We start from the raw sequence: 16,221 nt of genomic DNA, 5'->3' as shown, positions 1-16,221 counted from the left end.
TCATTGTTTAGAGACTCTTTCCTGATTACTAGAAAGAATTATGTGTGTTTATCTGTATGTTTCAAACTGGAGGCTGAATTTTAAGACATTTATACATACTTTACTCAAAATACAGCCTCCTTTTCCTACTTTGCACTTCTCCACCACACAGCTTAAGTCCTATGTAAACAATGCTGGAGTGACAAGCAGGAGCAAACTTGAAAGAAAAGCACCATTGAATACCTAAATGAATTTTATATAATCCCAGACTCCTTTTCAAATAGAAACTCAGTCTCCCAAATGGTATTTCCTGTGTCATAGAATGGCAGTGATAAGACTAGATAATGCAAAATATTTTTCAATTTCATTTCATTTTCACCTTGGCTTCTATCTCTCTGTAGCCTTCCCTATTTCTTTGACTTGCAGCTACCCAACATTCAAATGCCTTTACCTATCCTAACCAGAGTAAAGAGGAAATGAAAATAGTTCAAAATTTAATCAGAGAATATATGTACCCCCTTCTCTTTCCTACCATTCCATCTATCTTCATATGTTAGAAAAGATTTTTTAAAGTAATGATATCTCTAGTATAACATATTTGAACAATATTTTTGTGCTAGTCTTAAGACAAAATAATCATACTGCTTATTTTTTGAAAATATGTGGAGAAATAAATCTTGCTTTTTGAGTGAACTTTGGCATGTATGAACCTGATACATCATTGTAAAGTGCAAAAGAAAACAACTAGAGTCTTATTAAATTCACAGTCTGAATCATAAAAGTAGATGCCTGCAAAACAATTTGGTTCAAAGAAAGACAGGGAATTTCAAATCAGATATGACCATTCTCAAACACTCAATCCTGACAGAATTTCTTGACTTTTAAAAGAAAATTTCAATGAAAGATAATTATAGCAAACTTTAGAGACTTGCTGAATCCATTTTATGGTAAGTGTATTAACTTCAACTAAATAGCAACAACAAAAAATATGGCCATGGCTGCTCTTACTCACTGAGGTTTACAAATGCACAGTGATGTTTGGGGACATAAAATGCTCTAAAGCAAGTGAAGCAGTCATCAGAGCCATTTTGTATTTGAAATCTTGTGAGATTAATACGTTGTACACACACACAAAAAAAACTGCAACCAACTTTTTAAAACTCTAGCAGGGTACAGTGGCTCCCAGCACTTTGGGAGGGCAAGGTGGGTGGATCACCTGAGATCAGGAGTTCAAGACCAGCCTGGCCAATATAGTGAAACCCTGTCTCTACTAAAAACACAAAAATTAGCTTGGCGTGGTGGGGCATGCCTGTAATCCCAGCTACTCGGGAGGCTGAGGCAAGAGAATCGCTTGAACCCAGGAGGCGGAGGTTGCAGCGAGCCAAGATTGCGCCACTGCACTCCAGCCTGGGCAACAGAATGAGACTCTGTCTCAAAAAAATAAACAAATAAAAATAAAAATAAAAAATAAAACTTCAGATTGCTATATCAACAGATGTCTAATTCTTTCTCTATTTACTTTTTTGTTTAAAAAAAAAACTAAAAAGAAATTTTTACTTTAAAATTATGTAACAAAATAATAAATGCTGGAGGGTTCTAAATTATAATGCAAAGTTCATTAAAAGGTTCATATGCACTGACTGTACACTGTATTCCCTGGTGTATAGCGTTTAACTGCCCCAGGTCTGACTAAGTTGGCCAATGCTGTATGGTATAAGCTACTCAAAAGTACGACTAATTTTTTCTTCCATCTTCATTTCCAAAGAATATTTTTGTTATAAATATTTCAAAGAACATGAAAGTACTAGTACTCATCCACAGTCAGCTGGAGTCTACTTCATCTTCACTGGAGTCTACTTCATCTTCACACACTTCCTCAGAAACTTAAATAAATTTATCCTAATATCTTTCAATATATCAATTCTTAAAAAAAATTTTTTTGCGTGAGATCATCTACTTGTTTCTCCTTTTATTCCTAAGATCAAATAAAAATGTGGCCTTACATTAGACCCTAAATGAAATACTTTTTTGAAATATTTTAAATAATTTTATCTCATAAACTAGTTTCTTTTCATCAATTACATTTTCATATGCTTTACCTTGAGTTCCATTCAATCTTCTTTTCGAAGCTGAGACTATTGAAACCTGGAGAAACTTTTGCTGAAAACCAGTAACTTACAAAGTAGAAAAGAAGCTGAAAGGTGAAAAAGCTGGTACAAATAACACTGATGAACAGTTTTGTGTTGATCTCCATATTTCTTCAACCTGTTAAGATAAATGACAGCTATAAATTGTTATCTCATAATAAACCTAGAGTAAATTTTTTTATTTTAAGAAATATGTCTTGTAATTTTAGAAATTTTTAAAATTTAGAACAAATGTAAGAATATAAAGAAACTAAGAATTTTTGGCCTTTTGTATATTTCTTCACCTTTACCATCTATTTGTCATGTATCTTATGTTTGTATTCAGAATAAAAGAAAGAATCTATTATCTTAAAGATCTCAATATTATAGGTGTCATTTATAATTTTAACATCATGATATTCAAAATTATCTAAGACTTAACATTAACAGGGAATTTCAGGTACTATCAGTAAAAAGTATTCTTTTAATAATATTTCAATTAAGTGTAGGACAAATCACCTGATTTCTTTATTCCTCAATTTCTCATCTATGATATGAAACAGTTGGTTACATAATTTCTAAGAAACAATCAAGTCAAATATCATAGAATTAACACTGCCTGCAATAACAAAACAAAAAATAATTCCATAATAAAAAAACTCATGTTGCAGCAGGACAAACAACATTTAAAACAAAATTAAAATCTTAAGATCACAGTCTTAGAAAAGAGCCATAGCACTGCTGAGGCAAGACAATATGGTCTCGAGGCGGGGAACCTAAGGTTGATTCATACTGACTTCCTAAAACTAAATCAAACAGAAAGGCCCAACTTTACACACCTAAGTAACAATATAACTGGAGGTTACCTCCTTTGCAAGCCCCTCCCCCACTTTTCTGAGTGGCAAATGGAAAACTGAAAGTACCTCCGATTGATTTCCAGAACCAATCAGATGTTTACATAAGTGTGCAACTTTATAACTTGGTTTCAGCCTCTGATTGATTGCTTTCCCCAACCAATCTGACTAACTGCCAGCCAAGTCTTCCTTTGCACAGAAGTGTAACTTCCCCTCCCCCCCACCCCCCATTCCCTTCCCCAGATGGGGTCTTGCTTTGCCCCCAGGGTAGAGTGCAGTGGTGCTATTGATCTCAGCTCACTGCAACCTCCGCCTCCCAGGTTCAAGCAATTCTCCTGCCTCAGCCTCCCCAGTAGCTGGGATTACAGGTACACACCACCACACTTGGCTAATTTTTGTATTTTTAGTAGAGACGGGGTTTCACCATGTTGGCCAGACTGGTCTTGAACTCCTGACCTCGTGATCCGCCCACCTCAGCGCCCTAAAGTGCTGGGATTACAGGCCTGAATCACCACACCCGGCCTAGAAGTGTAACTTTGTAATTTCACTTCAGCCTCTGATTGGTTGTTTTCCTCAACCAATCAGTCTGGTTGTGGGCCACTACTTCATTTGCATGCGGTGTACAAGAAGTGGCCAATGGGAAACCTGTAGTGGGTATTTAAACCCTAGAAAATTCTGTAACTGGGCTCTTGAGCCTCTATGGAAGAACCCACTCCCACCCTGTGGAGTGTACTTCCATTTTTAATAAATGTCTACTTTTGTTGCTTCATTCCTTCCTTGCTTTGTTTGTGCATTTTGTCCAATACTTTGTTCAAAATGCCAAGAACCTGAACACCCTCCACCGCTAACACTGTCACTGCACAAATGAGAATTTAACTTTAAAAACATGCTCTTCAATCACACACGTTCTTGGAGCAAAAGGCCTGCAGGGCTTTTTATCCCTTTAAAAAAAAAAAAAAGATTTTTATAAAAGAGCTTCAGGTCTTAACAATCAAGTTAGCAGAAAGAACAGTATTATGCATATATGCACACTCAAAGTGTGTTTTCTATCTCATTGAGCTGAACTTTATTTGGCTCCTAAAAATCTTAGGAATATTCAGACTCAAAAAAAAGGCACTAAAGCATTTGCTCATATCCAGCAAATATAGCATTTCTATGGCTCCATCTTTGATAGAGCTGATCCTCAAATGAAAAGGAAATAAATCAATACACATTTCCAGCTGCCTAATGCAAAGAAATAAGTCACCTACTGAAGTCAATTCACCAGAGAAAAGTCAAGTCATTGACTGCACTAGCAATAACCCCACTTCATAATCCCTCCCGACCAGGATATCGTAATAAGAATCAGTCTCCCACAGGGCCCCTTCCGACAGAATTCATATGCCTATAATGAATTCTTTCCTCATTGTTTGTGTGTGTATGTGTGTGCGCGCGCGTGCACGTGCTTGGTAAAAATATTGATATTACAATTCTTTTCTATGAGACTCCATTAACTTTACTGCTCTTTTACTTCTTTTTAATTCAACATATGTTTATTGGGTATTAAATTTTTACTTTGTGGCCTTTTAGCCTAGGTTTAATATTAACCAAACAATACATAAAAGTTTTGTACATAAATTAAGCAGCACCATAATTTGCTAAGTGGGATGTAAGGAGAATAATGCTTTTGTAAGATTAAAGCAAATAGGTATCTGGAGGCCAGATGGACACAAAATTGGGAAAAAAAGACAATCAGTAATCAGAAGAGAATGGAGAATCTAATCTTAAATGTGAGGAGGTTTGCCCTGAAGACTTTTGTATGCTCTCTGCTGATCCTACAGCAGCAGGTGGGCATGGGCTGCTCGTTTAGTTTGTTAAAATTCAATGTATACAAAGCATTTATTTCATGAATGTTAAAAGGTGTCATAAAACATATCGTACCTTATCCATTTTATGAATTGTTCATTTAACTAATGTATTTAAAAGCACTCAAATAATTCACCATTAAAAAATGTATCATCCCCTCTCCCCCACAAAATCGAGTTTACTGGATGAATATTATATTTTGAACATAATTATTTTCAGGTAAGACTTTGGATATATGTTGAGAGTCTCCCTTTGAAAAAATGTTTCATTTAAAAACAAAGAGCTCCATATATTCAAGCTGTGACTTCCATTAAAAGCTCAACAGATAGAAGCCAATTAAATTGTTCTACTCTCAGCTTTGCCTCTTAGTAAACAGCTGCTTGCTTAATCAGTCATGCCAAATCAAGAACTAATCTAGAGATCTTTACAAATTTCCCCAGAAAACCAAGGCTTCTGTTAAGAAGCAGCTACCCCTGTTCATTCACTTTAATGCATGAATCAGGCAAGAAAAATGGTAAAAAGTGATAAAACCAAAGGATGCTCATTACTAACATATATTAAGGGCCTTTAAGAGTTTGGTGATTATTAAGTACAGGAATATACAGTAATACTGGAAAAGCAGACCTACTTCATATACCTCTACAGGTAGCTAGAAGCTGGCAGAAGGATACTATTTGGCCTAGAGAAGAGCAGTTCAAACAGATAAGGGAAATACATGTGTAGCAATTTACAAGAATGTCTAGACATGAACTCTACAATATAATTAGTCCATCTTGATTCACAGGAATTACGGACATCAAAGAAACTTTTCCAGAGACCTGTTGAATGAAATAATGTTTATACTTTTCATTCAAGATGGTTTACACAAACTTTAATTGACACTGGTTTCTTAGTAGGGAAAAACATGAAAAGGTCTGAAGTTTAGTCATGCACTGCATAACAATGTTTCAGTCAATGACAGACCACATATACAATGGTTGTCTCATAAGATTACGATGGAGCCTGGCGCGGTGGCTCACGCCTGTAATCCCAGCACTTTGGGAGGACGAGGCGGGCGGATCACAAGGTCAGGAAATCAAGACCACAGTGAAACCCCGTCTCTACTAAAAATACAAAAAATTAGCCGGGCGTGGTGGCGGGCGCCTATAGTCCCAGTTACTCGGGAGGCTGAGACAGGAGAATGGCTCGAACCCGGGAGGCGGAGCTTGCAGTAAGCCGAGATCGCGCCACTGCACTCCAGCCTGGGCGACAGAGCGACACTCCGTCTCAAAAAAAAAAAAGATTACAATGGAGCTGAAAATTCCTATCACCTAGAGACGCTATAGCCATCATAACACCGTAGTGCGACACATTACTCACGTGTTTGGGGTGATGCTGGTGTAAATAAACCTACTGCACTGACGGTCATATAAAAGTCTAGCACATACAATTATGTGCAGTACATAATAGTTGATAATGATAATAAATGACTATGTTACTGGCTTATGCATTTACTACACTATACTTATCATGATTTTACAGTGTATTCCTTCTATTTATTAAAACACACACACACACCATTAACTGTAAAACAGCCTCAGGAAAGTCCTTCGGGAAGTAGTTCAGAAGGAGGCATGTTCTCTTAGGAGATGACAGCTCCATGTGTGTTACTGCCCCTGAAGACCTTCCAGTGGGACAAGATGTGGAGGTGGACGACAGTGATATTGATCATTCTGACCCTATGCAGACCTAGGCTAATGTGTGTGTCTGAGTCTTAGATTTTTAACAAAAAAGTAATAAAATAATAATTTAATTTTAAAAATAGAAGGAAGCTTATAAAATAAGGATATAAAGAAAATCTTTTTCTACAGCTGCACAATGGGTTTTTTTTCCGATAAGTGTTATTAAAAAGAATCAAAGGCTGGGCGCAGTGGCTCATGCCTGTAATCACAACACTTTGAGAGGCCGAGGCTGGTGGATCACCTGAGCTCAGGGGTTCGAGACCAGCCTGGACAACATGGTGAAATCCCGTCTCTACAAAATATACAAAAAATTAGCTGGGCGTGGTGGCACGCGCCTGTTGTCTCAACAACTCGGAAGCTGAGGCAGGAGAACCGCTTGAACCTAGGAAGCGGAGATTGGAGTGAGCCAAGATCACGCCACTGCACTCCAGCCTAGGTGACAAAAGCGAAAACTTTGTCTCAAAAAAACAAAAAAAATCAAAAGTTTAAATTAAAAAGTTTATAAAATAAAAAAGAAACTAAGCTAGGGTTAATTTATTGAAGAAATAAATTTTTAAAATCAATTTAATGTAGCCTAAATGTACAGTGCTTATAAAGCCTACAGTAGTGTTCAGTAATGTCCTAGCCCTCCACATTCACTCACCACTCACTGATTCACCTAAAGCAGCTTCTAGTCCTGCAAGCTCCATTCACAGTAATTGCTCCACAGAGGTGGTGTACCATTTTTTATCTTTTTTTTTTTTTTTTTTTTTTTTTTGGACACAGGTTCTCACTCTGTCATCCAGGCTAGAGTGCAGTGGTACAATCATAGCTCATTGTAACCTCAAACTTCTAGGCTCAAGTGATCCTCCCACCTCAGCCTCCCACGTAGCCACCACACCCAGCTCACTTTTTTTTTTTTTTTTTTTTTTTGGTAGAGACTGGGTCTCACTATGTTGCCCAGGATGGTCTCTAAGTCCTGGCCTCAAGTGATCCTCCCACCTCAGCCTCCCAAACCACTGGGATTACAGGTATGAGCCACTGTGCCTGGTCCAATTTTTAATCTTTTATACTACATTTTCAACTGTACCTTTTCTATGTTTAGATACACAATACTTGCCATTGTGTAGCAACTGTCTATAGTATTCAGTACAGTAAATGCTGTACAGGCTTGCAGCCTAGGAGCAACAGGTTATGTCATATAGCCATGGGTGTGGTAGGCTGTTCTGTATAGGTTTGTGTTAAGTGCACTCTATGATGTTCACACAATGATATAATTGTGTTAAGGACACATTTCTTAGAATGTATCCCCATTGTTAAGCAATGCGTGACTGTACATTTCTTAACTATCAGCTATGACAGCCCTTCCCTTCCAGCAGGAGGACTCCCAGAGACAGGGCCCTGGGAAACAGCACTGCCAGGGCTGATTCAGTCTTCACATCAAAAAACAGTCCATCCATCTGTCTCTGGTCCACCATGAGTCAGGCACTGTGCTGGAATACAATATAGGGAGACATGCTTACAGTCAGTAGGGATACAAAGAAATTGATCCTCACCACATGAAGTGGTAAGTGCAGGGTGCTAAGGGAACGCTCCCTGCTTTCCAAGGAATAAATGCCCAGGAGAGGTGACACATAACACTGAGAAGGTATCCAAAAGTATTCGAGGTAAACCAAGAGAACATCTTCTCTTCTATGAAAATCCCAATAAGATGCTTTGAGGCTGGAGCCCAAGAGAGTCAGCTCTCAGCCAGGCTCATGCCTGTAATTCCAGCAGTTTGGGAGGCCCAGGTAGAAGGACTGCTTCAAGCCAGGAGTTTAAGACCAGCCTGAACAACATTAATGAGACCCCGTCTCTACAAAAAATAGAAAAATTAGCTGGTTGTGGTAGCACATTCCTGTAGTTCCAGCTACTCAGGCGGCAGAGATGGGAGGATCACTTGAGCCCAGGAGATCGAGGTTACAGTGAGCTATAATTGTGTACCATGGCACTCCGGCCTGGGTGTCCGCGCAAGACCCTGTTTCAAAAAGAAAGAGAAGGAACAAAGGGAGGGAGAGAGGGAAAGAGAAAAGGAGAGGAGGACGGAAAGCAGGAAGGAGAGGAGGAGGGAAGAGGGGATGAGGGGAGGAAGGGAGAAAGGGGCAATTTTAAAGGAAATTGACTTTAAAAAAAAAAGACTGAGTTCTACTAAGTGAGGTTAGGATTACCAGCCCCTCCCCACCAAAACACAATCACTCACTCATTTCCCCCATTTGTGATTCCTTTGTAAATTCCTTAGAGAATATGTCAAAATACCAGTGCCACTTCCATGCACATACATAACCCCACTCCTTCATTTTCTAATAGAATCCCCCAGTGAGAACCACTGCTGGAGTGTTTTGCAGTAAAACTCCCCAAAAAGAAGGGTGAAGGGTCTGTGTGTTTGTCTTTAAGAGCAGCAAAGAAGGGGGAAGGTGGGAAGAATGCTCCACTAATGCTTAGCATTCCTTTTCCCATCCCTGGTAAGCTCCCTCTCCTATTTCCCACATTGATTCCAAATATTCACTGCTCTCAAATCTCTAGTTCTCCCTCTTAAAATAGATGAGGTTTCTTCCCATTTGACCAAGAAAATGAAGGCGATCAGGCATAAACACCTTTAACTTGGCAATGTTTACTACCTCCCCGCAACTCCCACTACCTGAACCTCTTCTCTGCATACTATAGGTTCTGCCTGGCTATGTGCCCTGCACCTTCAACACTGCTTATACTGTGTGCAACTAGATTTCACCACCCCCCATGCACCAGCCCTGAATGGTCAGCCACCCTCTGGATGGGCTCCATTTGGGCATCCGGAGGTGCCACAGGTTCTACTTGGCCCAAGCTGAACTTAACCCCAAGCAGCCCTTCTCCGTGGTGCCATACCTCAATGAATGACACGGCCACCCACAACATTGCCCCATCTTCCAACCTGGAACAGCTCAGTCATCCTTGATTCCTTCCTATACCTTACCTCTACAAATAACTGATCAAGAAATCCTAGTAGATTGGAGAATACCAAGTGAAGGATACCTTGATTCCAGCAAAGTTCTGAAAGTTTCTCATGATAGCCTTATGAATAATACCAAAAAAAAATAAGAAGTGGCTAGATTAACAAAGTTAGTGAGCCCAAGAGCTAGCCAAAAACTAGAAGCAGCATGTAAATTAATGATCCAAAGTAGAATTGAGAAATATCTCCTGATATTTTATATGATTTTCTCTATTTTGGTCCTGTTTTAGTAAATATTTTTTGTAAATATTTGTATGTTTACTTAAGCTGCATATAACAGAGGTGGGAAAGACAGCAAATACATTAAGTTAACAGAATCAGGTTTGAAATTATCTTTATTAGCTAAAATAATGAATCCCAATCATAAAGGCAAAATATAATAAAACTTTTAAAGGCAATACCAAAGTATAGGACTTGGCATAATAGCCATATACACAAGACCTTAGCATTGTAAATGACACAAATCAATGAAAGACAACAGTAAAATGAAGATACTAAACACACACAAAAAAAAACAAATTTCAGGCTCATTTATACTCAGAAAGAATAGATGTGCATCTTTTGATCAAGTATCAGTCCCATATACTCCCAATTAATTACATACCAAAGTACCTTTAGAGTGGTGTAAAGATGGTAATCTTTAGAAATAGTATCATATCGTAAAGAGCTAAGAGGCTGAATAATGTTATCTTGGGAATAAGATTTCTTAAAAAAAAAAAAAAAAAACTTGAAAACCTGAGAGCAGGCTGGGCTCAGTGGGTCATGCCTATAATCCCAGCACTTTGGGAGGTCAAGGCCAGTGGATCACCTGACCCCAAGAGTTCAAGATCAGTCTTCTGCAACATGGTGAAACCCCATCTCTACAAAAAAATGCAAAAATTAGCTAGATGTGGTGGTGCACGCCTGTAATCCCAGCTACCCAGAGGCTGAGGTAGGAGAATCACTTGAGCCCAGGAGGTGGAGATCACATTACTGCATTCCAGCCTGGGTGACAGAGTGAGACCCTGTCTCAAAAACAAAACAAAACAAACTTGAGAGCATTCCTTGAACATTTAAAGAAGTGTTGTGGCTGGGCATGGTAGCTCACACCTGTAATCCCAGCACTTTGGGAGGCCAAGGCGGGCGGATCACTTGAGGTCAGGAGTTCAAGACTAGTCTTGTCAACATGGTGAAATCCCATCTCTACTAAAAATACAAAAATTAGCCGGGCGTGGTGGTGGTATGCGGCTGTTGTCCCAGCTACTCGGGAGGCTAAGGCAAAAGAATCACCTGAACCTGAAAGACGGAGGTTGCAATGAGCCAAGATCAGGCCACTGCACTCTAGCCTGGGCAACAGAGGTAGACTCTAAGTCAAAAAAAAAAAGTGTACAAAAAAATAAGAGCGGGAACTTACTCTGCATTACTCAAAATTGCACAAGTGGGCAGTTTAACTTAACCACCCTCTAACCCTTTAGAAGTGTCCAAGTGTCTATCACGGAAGTGGTAAAAGAACAGCTGGGAGAGATGTCTGCAGAAGGCAGGGGCCCTAGCCTAACCTTTAGAGGACTCTGGAAACAAGATTTGGGGTCTAGAATTGAACTTAATTTTGGTAATCAGAAAGACAATTCCTATTCCATTAACTTCCCAACATTCTCTCAGTTATGTTAAAAACCATAATTTCACAGAGAAGGAAATGTTAAGTATATATACCATGATGGGAAGTACATAGGCCCAAAGTCTTGATTTTGAGTCTCAGTTCTACCACTTGCTAGCTGCGTAGCCTTAGAAAAATTACTAAACTTGCCTTAACAGAACCTCAGTTTCCTCATCTGTAAGACAGAGATATCAACAGTACTAGCCTGACATGGTTGTAGTAAGAAATAAATGATATAATGTTTCTTGGGCACTTAGAACAGTACTCAGCATATGGTGTGCACCCAGTCTCTGCTTCTACCGTCATCCAACTCCAGCAGCACACAGGACATACAACCTCTGGGCCTGTTGTCACTCTAGTCAAGGAAAACAAAACCATCCTACAGCCACCAGGTCCTAGACCCCTAACTCATGCCTTTTTTCATCAGTCAACACTTAAAATGTAGGCAGTGCCCACTGCAGAGATCTATCCTCTACCACTTGAGTACCTCTGTTTTGCTTCAAAGTTCCTTCCCAGTCCATCACCCTCTCCACCTCCCACAACCTTCCACTGGGTCCCTTGGAACTGCTGCTCTACACCCAGAAAGTAGTGTCATATCCTCGGCCTCTCCTCTGAGCATGCTGAAGACACCCTCTTCTCCTGCAACCCTCTCAAGCAGCAGTCTCTCACACTGGAGTCAGGAGATGGCCTTGGTACCTGTCCCACTTCAGGCCTTATTCCTCCAGTCCCCTGTCCACTGCAAACACTCATATCCTTTTTAGGGTCCTGCCATTCAGTTACACCACCTCTTCCTTTCCTCACTGTTATATTCTAATCTCCCAATCACTTCTGCTTACTCAAAGACATTAGCCCTGGCTCACTGATGTCGTCAAGCCCTGCCATCTTCCTGCTCATTTGATGGCTCCACATCTCCTAGACAACCCAGTCCATTATCTTCACCTGGAATGGCAGGTCTTCCATGCCACCTTACCCACCCATGAACCTTTATTGTCCCCTACGCATCATTTTCTGCCTCCAAAATAACACTTCAAGTATTCCCTTTGTTGACCAGGGCCTTCTTTCCTTTAAGCTTCTGCAGTATTACAACATTATCAGTCCACTGACCTCTCAACTTTTGCCCAACCCATTAGCCCTATCCTGCTTGTACATCCCTCTTTAATCAGCTTACATTCCAAAGTCCATCATTTCCACAGCACTCTAATACCCAAATTCCCTTTCCATTGCCAACAGTTGACAAAATCCTAATCCTGGATATGCCCAACTATTTACTCAGCAATCAGTACAGAACAATCAGAGCTCTGTTGCAGAAAGTCACACACCAGAAGAGATTGAAGCCAGTGTGTGAGAATTACAGAGGGATCAGACAGCCCTCAACACTACCCTGCACTCCAACCATTTGCCACTCCAACCAACCCTCTCAGAGTCCACAATAAAATTCCCAAATTGTCCCTATTCTTTTCAAAACACCATCCATCTACCCCATTCTCAGCAGATGACCCCCATCCTACTTCACAAAACAGTAGAAGCCAACGTATGAAAACATTCACTATCCCACACGACCAACTATACAATCTACCTCCATCTCTAACTATCTGTCTTCCCACCTAAGGTCAGCCTCTCTAACTTGCACACTTTAGATCCATCCTTTCTGGCCTTCTTGGGAATCTTTTGCTCCACGTTATCCTTTACTCTCTCCCTCTCAAATGGCCTTTCTATTGGCTCCTAAACAGGCTCAAGTTCTCAGCAAAAACAAAAATCAACAGATTTACAACCTCTTCTTCAATCCTCTTTTTACATAAAGTTTCTCTCTCTTGCTTGAACTTTTACATTTGTGTTCTCTCTCTCTCCACTCCTTTACAGACAAAGTTCTAGAAATATTCGCCTGTATTTCGTCCTCATTTCTCATCTGACATTTCACCACACTCCACTTCTGTCCCCATCCACATCACTCTCCTGGAATAGCTGTTGCTAAGGTTAACAATGACTTCTATGTGCAGCTTTCATGTTACCTGACCTCTCCGCAACATCAGATGCTGACCATTTTCTCCTTGAAATGCTTTCTTCCTGTACTTCCATAACATCACACTTCCTCTACCCGGCCACTAAATAATAACAGAGTTAAGACTCCAGACCATCTTCTATCTATTTGTTTCCTATGTGATATCACCTATAACTGCGGCTTCAGTTACCACTTAGATGTAGAAAAATCTAAAGTTTAAATATTCATCCTAGATCTCTCCTCTGAGCTAATGTATATAGCCTACTGCTACTTGATATTACTACACAGTGTCTCAAAGGCATCTCAAACCAAGCTCATAACCTGACCCCTAAATTTGGTCCTCAGCTAGGTTCTTCATCTCAGTGAATGGTTCTCACCAAATGTCTTAGTCGGTTTTGTGTTGCTATAACAGAACATCTGAGACTGCATAATTTATTTTTTCTTTTTTTTCTTTTTTGAGACGGAGTCTCACTCTGTCACCCAGGCTGGAGTGCAATGCTGCAATCTCGGCTCACTGCAACCTCCGCCACCTGGGTTCAAGCGATTCTTGTTGCTCAACCTCCAGCAGAGCTGGGATTACAGATGTGTGTCACCACGTCCAGCTAATTTTTTGGATTTTTGGTAGAGACAGGGTTTCACTATGTTGGCCAGGCTGGTCTCCAACTCCTGGCTTCTAGTGATCCAACCACCTTGGCTTCCCAAAGTGCTGGGATTACAGGTGTGAGTCACCACACCCATCCAGGACTGCATAATTTATACAGAAAATAGGTTTATTTAGCTCACGATTCTGCAAGTTGAGAAGTTCAAGGGGCACGGCTTCTGGCAAAAACTTTTGTGCTACGTCATAATATAGTGGAGAAGGTCAAAGAGGGAAGCAGGTATGTGTGAAGAGACAAGACCTGGGTGGCATCCTGGCTTTATAATAACTCACTCTCAAAGGAACTAATCCACTCTTGCCAGAACGAGAACTCACTACTATAAGAGTGGCACCAAGCCACTCATGACGGATCTGCCCCCAGGATTCTAACACCTCTCACTAGGCCCCACCTCCCAACATCAATACATTGCAGATCAAATTTCAACATGAATTTTGATGGGGACAAACCATAGCCAACCCATTGTACCATACATTCAGATCTGACAGCCAGAAACCCAGAAGTCACCCTTGATAACTTGCTTTCTGCACCTTCCAACTCTGCTACCATATCCAATCTATCACTAAGTCCAATGGATTATACTTCTTAAATAACTATCAAAAAGGCATTTTCTTCTCAAGCTACTACCATCACATTTCTGGACTGTCTCTAAACTGGTCTCCTTAGAGTGAAGAACAGACTGGAGGGTTGCAGGGGATTCTTTTCTAAAAGCCATCTCTGATCATGTCACTTCCTTACCTACCCTCAACTTAAAACCTTCATTTGTTTCTCAATGCTCTTATGAGAAGGACTCCACCTTCTCCAGTCTCAGTTGGCACCTACCCTCACTTACTGCATTCCAGCTAACATGGCCTTCTTTCTCTTCCTTTAAGATGCCATGTTCCCTTCTTCCACAAGGCCTGTGCACATCCTATTCCCTAACTCCCATCCATACCCCTCCACTCCCAAGTTCACACCCATGCTTCTTCAGCTCTCTTCTCTGAGCTCTGTCAACAGGTTAATTCCCCCATTATCTGCCCTCACGCTGCATGTCCCTCTCCTTTACAGCTGAGACTTAAACAGATGTTTCCTTCTCACAGTGGAATGTATGCCCCATAAGGGTGGGAAATATGGCCATTTTTCCCCTCACCATTAAATCTCCATGCTCAACACAATGTCTTCCACGTAATTTACGCTCAATTAATATGTTAAATAACACAGTTATAATAGCAGACATACTCTTACATGTGTTTTCCATTCTGCTAGTGTTATAGATTCCTTGTTTTACCAGGGTAATCACAATACTAGAAAAAGAATTTTCTGAACTGACAACCATAGTACTACAGCATGAAAGTATATTGACTTCGGCCGGGCGCGGTGGCTCAAGCCTGTAATCCCAGCACTTTGGGAGGCCGAGACGGGCGGATCACAAGGTCAGGAGATCGAGACCATCCTGGCTAACACGGTGAAACCCCGTCTCTACTAAAAAATACAAAAAACTAGCCGGGCGCAGTGGCGGGCGCCTGTAGTCCCAGCTACTCGGGAGGCTGAGGCAGGAGAATGGCGTGAACCCGGGAGGCGGAGCTTGCAGTGAGCTGAGATCCGGCCACTGCACTCCAGCCTGGGCGGCAGAGCGAGACTCCGTCTCAAAAAAAAAAAAAAAAAAAAAAAAAAAAAAAAAAAAAAAGAAAGTATATTGACTTCAAAAGTATCTTACTTCCAAATATGTCCAAAAGCAAAAAGTACCATCATAAATGGAGTATATTTATCTACTGTAAACTCCTTGTAACATGATATACATTCAAAAGTTCCATGTATAACCTGTAATTATACTTTAATATTCTTGTCAACTGCAGAAGTACCGATTGATTATTTACCACAATCAGTACCCCTAACACTCTAGCATGTAAAACGCTCTATCTGCAAACTCTAAGTCATTTGTAAATAAGCATGTCACTGTAGAAGATGTGCTATTTACCAAGCCAAAGAAACAAATAAAAAGAACTAGAGACACAAGAGCAAACACATTCAAAAGCTAGCAGAAGGCAAGAAATAACTAAGATCAGAGCAGAACAGAAGAGATAGAGACACAAAAAAGCCTTCAAAAAATCAATGAATCCAGTAGTTGGTTTTTTGAAAAGATCAAAACATTGATAGACTGCGAGCAAGAATAATAAAGAAGAAAAGAGAGAGGAATCGAATTGACACAATAAAAAATGATAAAGGGGATATCACCACCGATCCCACAGAAATACAAACTACCATCAGAGAATACTATAAACACCTCTATGCAAATAAACTAGAAAATCTAGAAGAAATGGATAAAATCTTGGACACATACACCCTCCCAAGACTAAATCAGGAAGAAGTTGAATCTCTGAATAGACCAATAACAGGCTCTGAAATTGAGGCAATAATTAATAGC

At 40.2% G+C, this 16,221-nt stretch overlaps 1 protein-coding gene across 6 annotated transcripts in view; it reads right to left on the bottom strand.

Annotated features, from left to right (window-relative positions):
* TLCD4 (TLC domain containing 4) overlaps positions 1–16,221 on the bottom strand; it is a 122,455-nt gene that overhangs the window by 56,036 nt on the left and 50,198 nt on the right. For all 6 annotated transcript variants that reach the window (XM_017944924.3, XM_017944911.3, XM_009213366.4 and 3 more), the window contains one exon: positions 2,079–2,244. In XM_017944924.3, the coding sequence (XP_017800413.1) occupies positions 2,079–2,233 (155 nt within the window). In that variant the 5' untranslated portion in view covers positions 2,234–2,244. The remainder of the gene's footprint in view (positions 1–2,078; positions 2,245–16,221) is intronic.

This window comes from Papio anubis, chromosome 1 (assembly GCF_008728515.1).
Source record: "Papio anubis isolate 15944 chromosome 1, Panubis1.0, whole genome shotgun sequence".
NCBI lineage: Eukaryota > Metazoa > Chordata > Mammalia > Primates > Cercopithecidae > Papio > Papio anubis.
The sequence above is the reverse complement of the archived record's forward strand: the minus strand, read 5'-3'. Positions and strand labels throughout refer to the sequence as shown.